This window comes from Natator depressus, chromosome 2 (assembly GCF_965152275.1).
Source record: "Natator depressus isolate rNatDep1 chromosome 2, rNatDep2.hap1, whole genome shotgun sequence".
In the NCBI taxonomy this organism is placed as follows: Eukaryota; Metazoa; Chordata; order Testudines; family Cheloniidae; genus Natator; species Natator depressus.
Window position 1 is genome coordinate 182,157,866 of NC_134235.1, and position 10,662 is coordinate 182,168,527.

The window sequence follows — 10,662 nt, forward strand, 5'->3', positions numbered from 1 at the left end:
CCCAGGGACCCTAGGGACAGCTCTGTCCGCCATTAGGGAATTTTTTCCCTGAGAACCCCCTGTCACATTTGGCAAACCCCAGTTTGGGAACCGCTGTACTAGAGGAGTGACGGCCACGTGTTTGCTCTAGGGCCCCACCCCAGGCACTGCCTCTCCCTGCCCCCAGAGCCCTCCTATAGCTTAGCACCCCGTGCACGCCTGGCTCCCAGCCACAAGCAAAGCCCAGGGGCAGGCCCCCTCCGAGCCCAGCCCCAGCCGCATTAGCCAGGGAGTCCCCAGCACTCGCAGCTCTGCTGCCACCTGCCGGCTGCTGCCCACGTGACTGTTGCTAAGCCCCCGGGCCTCCCTCCCGCCCCTTAGAAACCAAACCACCTTCAACCCTTTGCCTCACTTCCGCGGACGTTGCTGCCGCTGATTGGCCGACGGGACTATATAAATGAACGTCACTGCGCGCGGCCTCCCTCTTTCGCTCGTTGAGCCTAGCGAGATCCCCCATACGGCGTTGTCACCGGGTGAGGCTTGCGGAGGAGCAGCGGGGCGGGATCCGGCCTGGGGGACCGTCCGCACCGCGGGCTACGGATCGGGAAGCTTCTGGGGCGGTTTCGGGACCGAGCCGTGCGGGGTCGGGGGCGGGGCGAGGTCCGGGATGCTCCCCTCCCCCTCCCGCTCGCGTGGGCCCGGCCTGCAAAGCCGCTCCCGCCAAGCGAGCGGTGAGCGCGTGTCTCTCCTCCCCTCCCTCCCCCCCCGCCGCCGCCGCCGCCAGCGAGGTGGGTTGGGCGTCGCTGCTGCTGTTTCGGGGAGCGGCGGCTGCATGGTGCGCAGAGCCGCTGCGTGCCCAGTGCTGGGCGCGGGTGCGGAGGGGGGGTCGCTCCTTTTGGGTTAGCTCGGCCGTACTGCGTGTGGTTTAAGCAAAAGCCAAACCAGTGGCAGGGTTGCGGAGTGGGCCGGTTGCTTTTTTTTTTTTTTTGGTAGCCGTTTAACTGTGGGTTTTCAGTCACCCCTTACGTGACACCCCCACGCTAGGGATTGTCGTGGGCATGTAGGCGTGGAAGGGGCCTCAAGGAGTCAAGCCCTGTACTGTGGCAGGACCAAAGCTAGACCGCTGGTTCTCTCGACAAATTTCTGGGTGGCTTTCTGGGTGGCAACCAACTCTTGCTTGTGGCTGCTCTCACAGTTTTTCCTAAAGTTAATTCTTGCAATGCCCATACATCATACGTGCAGTTCATAGTAATTTATTTATGTAGGGTGTTTTGCAAACACGATAAAAATAAGGTATTGTCGGTCTTTCCTGAGCCTAAACAGAATAGAAACACAAATAAAGTGCTTTGCATGTTCTCATTTTTTTTTGTTTCTTTTGCTTTTGTGGTGGCTTTCTTTTTAGTAGGGCTGTCAAGCGATTAAAAAATTGTGATTAATTGCAGTGTTAATAGAATACCATTTATTTAAATGTTTTTGGATGTTTCTATATTTTCAAATATATTGATTTCAGTTACAACACAGAGTACAAAGTGTACAGTGCTCACTTCATATTTTTGATTCCATGCTTTTTCACTCTAAACAAAAGAAATAGTATTTTTCAGTTCATCTCATACAAGTACTGTAGTGCAATCTCTTTATCACGAAAATTGAACTTACAAATGTAAAATTATGTGCAAAAAAACTGCATTCAAAAATAAAACAATGTGAAAGTGGAGAGCCTGCGAGTCCACTCAGTCCTGCTTCTTGTTCAGCCAATCACTCAGATGAACATGTTCGTTTACATTTGCAGGAAATAATGCTGCCTGCTTCTTGTCTACAATGTCACCCGAAAGTGAGAACAGGCATTCACATGGCACTCTTGTAGCCGGTGTCACTAGATATACATGCCAGCTGCACTAAAGATTCACATGTCCCTTCATGCTTCAACCACCATTCTAGGGGACATGTGTCCGTGCTGATGACAGGTTCTGCTCGATAAGGATCTTAAGCATAGTGGACTGATGCATGTTCTTTTTCATCATCTGTGTCAGGTGCCACCAGCAGAAGGTTGGGTTTTTTTGGTGGTTTGTGTTCTGTGGTTTCCACATTGGAGTGTTGCTCTTTTCAGACTTCTGAAAGCATGCTCCCTCTCAGATTTTGGAAGGCACTTCAGATTCTTAAACCTTGGGTCGAGTGCTGTAGCTGTCTTTGGAAGTATCTTTGCATTTTGTCAGATCTGCAGTGAGTGTTCTTGAAATGAACAACGTATGCTGGGTCATCATCTGAGACTGCTAGAACATGAAATATATGATAGAATGCAGGTAAAACAGCAGAGGACATAGAATTCTCCCCCAAGGAGTTCAGTCACACATTTAATTTTTTTAAAAAAATGCATTAATGAGCATGTCCCCTGGAATGGTGGTCTAAACATGAAGGGGCATACGAATGTTTAGCATACCTGGCAGGTAAATACCTTGCAATGCCAGCTACAAATGTGTGCTGCAAATGCCTGTTCTCACTTTCTGGTGACATTGTAAATAAGAAGCGGGCAGCATTATCTCCTGTAAATGTAAACAAACTAGTTTGTCTTAGCGATTGGCTGAACAAGAATTAAGACTCAGTGGACTTATAGGCTCTGAAGTTTAATGAAAAATACACTTACAGCACAGAATACAATATATGAACATGTAGAGTAACATCCAAAATACTTAATACATTTCAATTGGTATTCTATTGTTTAACAGTCCGATTAATCGACAGCCCTACTTTTTAGACTTGTTAGCTAGTAAGTCTACTGCTGTGAAATCATTTTTTCTTAGCAGCAGAGGTGATAGCTAGGTGGGAGGCAGTGAGAAGTGATTAACAAACATACAGATCACTTTTCACAGCAGACTTACTCAGCCCTGGCAAGCTGGGGAACAAATTAAGCCTTGGCTGGGGAGGTGGGCGTGGGGTTGGTGCTACAGCCCTTTGGCAGGGGGATGCAGCCAAAGCCTGCAACCCCATGGTTGGAGCCTGCTGCCTGACACCCCTGGGCTGAGCCCCATTGCGCTTGGGAAGGTGGGGGACTCTGGCTGGCTCCAGGGAGGCAGGGCCCAACTCCTGGTGGTGGGCCTGGGGGAAGAGCTGTTGTCATGCACGCCCTCCCCGGGGTGGGGTGGGGGGGGGGGGGGCCTGTGGCTGCAAGAAAAGCCCATGGTGGCTGCATGCGAGATACGCTGATCTAGACCATCCTTTACATGTTTGTACAAACTTTAAAAACCTCCAGTGACTAGGATTCCCCAATGTTCTGTTACTTCTGTGTAAGTTTGTGGTGGAGTGAACTGATTTGTTGTTCCAGGTTCCCTGCCGTTACTTTAAAAGGGGAACTTTCACAATGTCCGGAGGTCTCGATGTCCTGCAGATGAAGGAGGAGGATGTCCTCAAATTCCTTGCTGCAGGAACCCACTTGGGAGGCACCAATCTAGACTTTCAGATGGAACAGTATATCTACAAAAGGAAAAGTGATGGTATGTACTTGGCAGTGCTTTAGGACTTACAATGGATGTTTAGTAGCAGCAACTGGTAATGATTAACAGGGTTACATAAGAATGTCACCCATTCACAGCTAAGTTTTATCCTTGAAGAATCAACTCCGCAAAGTGAGCTGGGTTCTGTTTTTTCTTGTGCAACATTGAGTACCTGGAGCAGGGGTGGGCATACTACAGCCATGTCCGGCCTGCCCCATCCCTGATCCCCCTCTGAATCCATTGGTCCCAGTCTGGAGCCCCCTCCCACACCCTGAACTCCTCATTTCTGGCCCCACCCCAGAGCTTGCACCCCCAGCCCTCACCCCCTCCCATACCCCAACCCCAATTTTGTGAGCATTCATGGCCCACCATACAATTTCCATACCCCGATGTGGCCCTCGGGCCAAAAAGTTTGCGCACCCCTTACGTCTACAGCCTCCTCACTGATATGTATATACGACTGAAAGTTAACCCGCAAAGCATATTTTTAAAAAGAAAAAAGAAAAGGAGTACTTGTGGCACCTTAGAGACTAACCAGTTTATTTGAGCATGAGCTTTCGTGAGCTACAGCTCACTTCATCGGATGCATAGCATATTGTGGAAACTGCAGAAGACATTATATACACACAGAGACCATGAAACAAAACTTCCTCCCACCCCACTGTCCTGCTCGTAACAGCTTATCTAAAGTGATCATCAAGGGAGGGCCATTTCCAGCACAAATCCAGGTTTTCTCACCCTTCCCCCCGCCCCCCCCACAGACACACATACAGACTCACTCTCCTGCTGGTAATAGCCCATCCCTCTTTGAAACTTCTCTTTATAATGCGCATGATAATCAAGGTGGGTCATTTCCAGCACTAATCCAGGTTTTCTCACCACCGCCACCCCCCCCCCCCCCCCCCCACACACACACACCCCCCTCCAAAAACCACACACACAAACTCACTCTCCTGCTGGCAATAGCTCATCTTACAATGTGCACAGCAATAATCCAAGTTTAACCAGAACGTCTTGGGGGGGGGGGGGGGTTTAAGTTTAAAACTTGGATTTGTACCTTTTCTGGCTTATGATGCACATAATCTTTCACAAACCTTTATTTCCTGCTTATGGTTTTACCTTAGAAATAGTCTAGTCTAACCGGATTATGCTGGAAGATATCTGGAAGGTCTTAGGGATGTTCAACAAAGGTGTCCTTTAGCCAAAATACTAATTAATGCTGGAGTTAAATAGATGCTAACAAAAACAGTCTGACTCCATATCATGTCCCTTCTAAGTTGTTCAGCTTTCACGATTTAGGTAGGTATGATGTCACAATTCCAGGCCTCCACCTATAACTCAAAAAAGGGGCAAATAAAAGACCAAGTGTAGTTTTTTGTGTTTCAAATCACTTAGTAAATTCTATTGGTTTGTATCTTTTTTCCTTACTGTATTATCTCTCTACACAATGATGTGCCAAACGAGCAGGAATGGCTTGAATAGAGCTGGCCAAAAATAGGGGGGAAGTGTTGTGCAGGATTTTTAAATTTGTAACTGGTTTTTGAAAATCAAAACTTTGAGGCTTTTATTGTCAGTTTTTCCCCCAGCTATAGTATTGATCCAGAAATGCTTTTTGTCAAATTGTTAAATCAATGACCGAACTGAAATTCAGAAAATTTCTAGAGCTCTGGGTTTGAATAACAAAATTGTTTTGTGCATATGTGGTGGTCCATTGTTTTGTTTTTCCTCATTATAAGTCTGAACTGCACACTGTTAAAGCTCAGAGATTAGGCCAGATTCTGACCAATGACCTCTTGAGTGTCGGAAGTGTGCTATAGTGAATTGCATGGCAGGATATTCGCTAACACCAGGAGAGGTGTTCCCTCTGTGACTGGGGTTTGATAGTAATCGCTGCCACATGCCAATCTAGTTACACAAAAGTGCAGCTCCAGTGAGCGCTTATACTTGTTGGTTATTGTGGATGCTGATGTTAACACTAGGTATTTACATCATCAATCTGAAGAGGACTTGGGAGAAGCTCCTATTGGCAGCCCGTGCCATCGTTGCCATTGAAAACCCAGCTGATGTGAGCGTCATCTCTTCCAGGAATACTGGACAGGTATGTTATTTACAGGGCACAAGGTCTGCTTTTGTAGAGTTGTGCTCACTGAACATATGTTGCACGCAGGGCTGTGAGGCTCAGTAAATGGGAAGCAGGCGACCCGAAATCTAATGCTTATTTTGGACACAGACTCTTCGCATTTGGGGCTTGGGAAGAATGTGTGAGTGTCCATTTCCAGCAAATTTCACACATACACAGAAGCTTCAAATCTGTATATTTTGCAGATACAAGTTGAATAGTTCATAGTGTGCTTGTCTGGTCTTTTAGAGCAAGTGTCTTGGATGTGAGGGCTAGGTGACAGTAATTAAGGTAATGACAGATTAGTGACTAAATCACTTGTTTTAGATGGGTTCTCATGCATTCTAATTATGCACATTTCTTTCTTCACTTCTTGTAATCTTGGGGAAAAACCAGCTCCTGCATTATACATCCTTTTTGGAGGCCCAGTATTGCAGCTGTCACTTTTCCGAAGTCCCTTGGGAATCCGTTAACATTGCATGTTGGTAGGGGTTGTTGCTGAATGAGATAGTATCTCTGGGTTTCCTGCATTGCAGTGCTTTCACATTTCATTTTAGTAATAAACTCTTTATAAGACCTACTTTCATTCTCCAAATCTAGAGATGCTGCCATAAAAGCAGTTGTGATACAGCAGGGAATTTACCCTTCAAATTAAGTCCAGCCTAGCCACTGTGAGCTTTTGCCTCTCTGCATTGGTAGAGATGGACCAAAGTGGGTTCAAATTCATAGTGCCATAAGTAGGTATTGTATAGGTCTAAGAGATAAGCAGAAGAGCATCAGGTTATGAATGGATTTTGTTGTATACTTCAACTGCATCCTGTTAAAACTTGAGGTCATTGGCAAGAAACTAGAGTCAGCTCCAAGTGCCAAAAGTGTGCTACAGTGAAGCAGCATGTCAGGATGTTTGCTAACACCAGAACACAGTCTTTCCGTGACTGGAGTTTGATGGCAATCCCTGCCACGTGCCAGTTTACTTGAGAAATCTGATAGCCTTAAAGAATTTTTCAATAAATTAGACTTGGTCGTATATTCCTGAGACATTGTCACAGGTAAATTTAACTGAGTTTTTTCACCTGTGATTAAAGTTTTGCTGCAGCCAGATATGGGAAGTTGAAATACTGTATAGAAATTTGGGGAGAAATATCTTGCTCTTTGTCTTCCATTTCCTTACACCCGTCACCCTCACCCTGTATTTGTTACAAGAGGATCAGTGTAAATACAGAGGCAGGGTAAATGGTAAAGCTAGATTTAGTGACATTTAAGAGAAAAGATCTCTGGGGAGTCACATATGGTTAGGATTAGGAAGTGGTCCCTTGTTTTCCAGAGTCCTGAGCTGGCTGCTTATTTCACTGACAGATAAAGTTTTACTCTCCATTTCAGTCTTGCAGAACTGGGAATAACTGTGAATACAATTCCATTCTGTTTCATGCCAGAGCTGAGTTGCCAGAGGAGTTCACTCAGACAGTGGAAATTAAGATAGAAAGAGTGTCATTCAAAAGTACATATCCTCTTTGGTTGCCACAGTGCCACGACAGAGATTGTCAGTCCAGCTGTGTAATCCTGGTTTTGTTTTTACTCCCCTGGTAGCGTGCTGTTCTGAAGTTTGCTGCTGCCACTGGCTCTACACCAATTGCTGGACGTTTCACCCCTGGTACCTTCACAAATCAGATCCAGGCTGCCTTCCGTGAGCCACGCCTTTTGGTGGTTACAGATCCCCGGGCTGATCATCAGCCATTGACTGAGGCATCTTACGTTAACATCCCAACCATTGCTCTGTGCAACACAGACTCCCCGCTGCGCTATGTGGATATTGCTATCCCATGCAATAATAAGGTAATTGCTCTAGTATTCAGTGCTTTTCCCTTTGGCACTCACTCTAGATCCATGGTATGGAAACCTTAGTATGCACTCTTTCAAAACCCTATCTGCAGAGAAGGGCTGGAAAGTAGTGGCATATCTAATTTGGTAAAAACCAGTTAAAGCCTTTGGCGCGGGGGGGGGAGATGGTGTGAAGGAGGGATTGAACTGCACACTGTTAGAGCTTGGAGCTGAGGTCAGTTTCTGGCCAATGAACTCTCAAGTGTAGGACGTGTGCTACAGTAACCTCAGCAGGATTTTTCGCTAACGCCACAAGGGCCTTTGCAGTCCAATGAGTGGAGTTTGATAGTGATTCTTGCGACATTTCTTAAATGTGAGAGATAAAAGTGAAGCACCAAGATGAGTCTTCCAACTGATGAAGAAATTGCTCTGGAAACATCTGCACTCCCTCTGGAACGACCCCAATGGTGAGACTGAAGGGAGCAGGAGCCTAGGATGTTGATTAGACCCTTACCTCTGAAATTTGTTCATATCTACGTCAAAACTTGAACATATTCTGAATATGCTGTAAATTGTCTGTTTGGTCAGGCTTTTTTAGCTATGTCAGTTCAGTTACCCCATAAACATACTACTCATGTCTGTTCTTAAAATCTTGATGCTTTTGGGGTGTCTGTGGGGTCTGACCCTCATAAGCCAAGAGGATGACTCTCACTGAGCCATGTACAGTCTACCCAGGTGTTAGTGATTGATCCATACTAATGTCTGCCATAAATAGTAAAACTGTTTCTACATTCATGTGGTCTTTTCACTGTTGATCTGAAAAGTGAGCAGTGCCCAAAAGAGTTGCCTTTATCTTGCTTTGTGAAGGACCCTCAGGAAGGGTTTGAGGGAAAAATAAGCATCCTTCAGTTCTAAGAGCTTGTGCTTTTAAGCAGCTTGGACTTGGTATGTCCATTTTGTGCTCTTCCTTTATAGATTTCAGCTACGTATATCTCTTTTTTTTAAAGGACTGGTTTTGAACCAAAGGTTAGACACCAGTTTGTGTTTCAGGGGGCCCATTCAGTGGGTCTGATGTGGTGGATGCTTGCCCGTGAGGTCCTGCGTATGCGTGGCACCATCTCCCGTGAACACCCGTGGGAGGTTATGCCTGACCTCTACTTCTACAGAGATCCTGAGGAGGTAAAAACTTCTGGATTGGGTTGGGAGTGTGCATGTAGGGGAGGGTATGGAAACAACCTTGCAGGTCACTTGAGGGCAGTTTCATCTGTAATACAATCACTAAAATAGTTAAAACCTCAATTTTAAATGGTCTTCAATCAGTGCAAGTTAACGAATATAGGAATGTACTCCCTCCCCCTGAGATTCTCACAATCTTGTGTCTGGTAGATTGAAAAGGAGGAGCAGGCTGCAGCTGAGAAGGCAGTTACCAAGGAGGAGTTCCAGGGTGAATGGACAGCCCCAGCACCTGAATTCACCGCCGCTGCGGCTGCTGCTGCTCCTGCTCCTCAGCCTGAGGTTGCAGATTGGTCTGAGGGGGTGCAGGTACCATCTGTGCCTATCCAACCGTTCCCAACCGGTGAGTTTTTTGAGAAATGTTTGAAGGAAGAGTTGATGGCAGATATAGGATTTCTTATGTGGGGGATTTTTTTTAAAGACCTGAGTTGGTGATAGTCAACTGTATGAAACTTTGGAGATGTACATAGAGCTCTGACTAGTTTTCATATGCATTGAGTGAATTTCCTCAGATTTTCATTAGGTTTGGGTGCAGTTCCATAGTATTTGCCAAACATTCCTGCAGATGTCCTCTGGCTAGCATGGCTGAGTATTGGGAAGTATTTTGTATATTCATCTGGGAAATTTGTATAGATTTCCCTGTCTTAAGAGTCTAAACCTTTGGATCAGTGCTTTTTAGTGGTCACAAATTGTTTTCCAATGGGATACATGAACAGTCGACCACACTTTTGTTTCCATAAGTGTTCTTGCCTATTCAAATGCATGATTAGATATGCATGTGAAACTTGTTAATAGGTGCACAGAATGAGAGTACAATTGCTGTAGAAGTTCCTGATAGTCACTTTGTTATTTCAGAGGATTGGAGTGCCCAGCCTGCCACTGAAGACTGGTCTGCAGCTCCCACAGCACAGGCCACTGAGTGGGTTGGGACTGCCACTGAATGGTCTTAACTTCCGTACAAGTACAGTGAAAGAAGTAAATAAAAGATCTGTTTCTTACACCTTGCATTTCTGGTCCTCCTTTCTGGTATATTTATGTTGGTGTTTTCTGAAATCTCAATTTGTTACTTTCCAGTTAGTTTCTTTAGACATAGGCAAACTTGAGATGGGGCACTTGCCAAGATTTGGGATGCCCAAGATATAACCTATAATTTTCACTTTGTAAAGTCATCTTTTGTGCTTTTTCAGACACAAATGCTTCACAGAGCACAATAGGAGCCACTCCAGGGAAAGCCAGGTAGTATAAAGAAATCTTGAGGCCTTAAGCACTCCCAAATCCTTCATGGCAAGAGAAGCCAAACCGTGAGACCCCTTTTTCCCAAAGGGGAAGAGGGACAGAAGAACTCCGTAGAAAGCAGTTGCCCCAATCCACTCCTAAGGTCATATTAAGGGTCTTCAGACCTTCCAAGACAACAGTTTGGGGAAGAGTAAAGACTTGCTTCCAGGCCCCTTTGTTAAGATCCCCAGCAACTGTCAGCTCAAGTTTTCCTTTCTGATCTCTCTCTAGAGTCTAGACTATCATGAAGCAGAGACCCACAGTACGGGAAGTCTCAAAACCAGTAGCTTGTTATACATAGGCAAAAAATGCAACTGTGGAAGGAAATACAGAAGTCAGAATACTTCAGAAGGACAAAGGAGAAGTTCGGTCACCTTAATTGGCTTGGTTCCATTACAGCTATGATAAAATACTAGCCAACAAGTAAATGTACATTTGGGCACTGATTTGATTTTCCTTCAGGCTGGTGTAAGTGACCAATCTGTACACTGGATCTGTAAAACAAGCAATATAGAGAAGCCATTTCCTGGAAAGTTGAATAATTTCAAGAGGCAATTTACAGGGCTGGTGAGCCAGGAGTTAATAGTGGCAGTAAACCAGGTTGATTGACTCAAAAATAATCTAGAAACAGACTAAGAAGGAGTAAAGACAGAAGTTCACTGGCTGTCAGTACTAAAAGCCTATATTCACATTTAACTGGCCATAGCTTCTAAACTCCATGGCTGGTAGGATGGGGGCTGTTGAAACTCA

At 45.5% G+C, this 10,662-nt stretch overlaps 1 protein-coding gene and 2 non-coding genes across 3 annotated transcripts; all 3 read left to right on the forward strand.

The window, feature by feature from the left end:
• Positions 1-392: 392 nt before the first annotated feature.
• RPSA (ribosomal protein SA) lies at positions 393-9,644 on the forward strand. The gene is made up of 7 exons (XM_074945497.1): positions 393-512; positions 3,299-3,467; positions 5,447-5,565; positions 7,174-7,419; positions 8,455-8,583; positions 8,791-8,980; positions 9,493-9,644. The coding sequence occupies exons 2-7, from the start codon at positions 3,335-3,337 to the stop codon at positions 9,585-9,587; spliced, it is 912 nt and encodes a 303-aa protein (XP_074801598.1). The 5' UTR covers positions 393-512; positions 3,299-3,334; the 3' UTR covers positions 9,588-9,644.
• Positions 5,209-5,368, forward strand: LOC141983574 (small nucleolar RNA SNORA62/SNORA6 family). Its single transcript, XR_012638413.1, has one exon. It is a non-coding gene; the product is annotated as a small nucleolar RNA SNORA62/SNORA6 family (small nucleolar RNA).
• On the forward strand, positions 7,611-7,770 carry LOC141983572 (small nucleolar RNA SNORA62/SNORA6 family). The gene has a single exon (XR_012638411.1). It is a non-coding gene; the product is annotated as a small nucleolar RNA SNORA62/SNORA6 family (small nucleolar RNA).
• Positions 9,645-10,662: the final 1,018 nt, after the last annotated feature.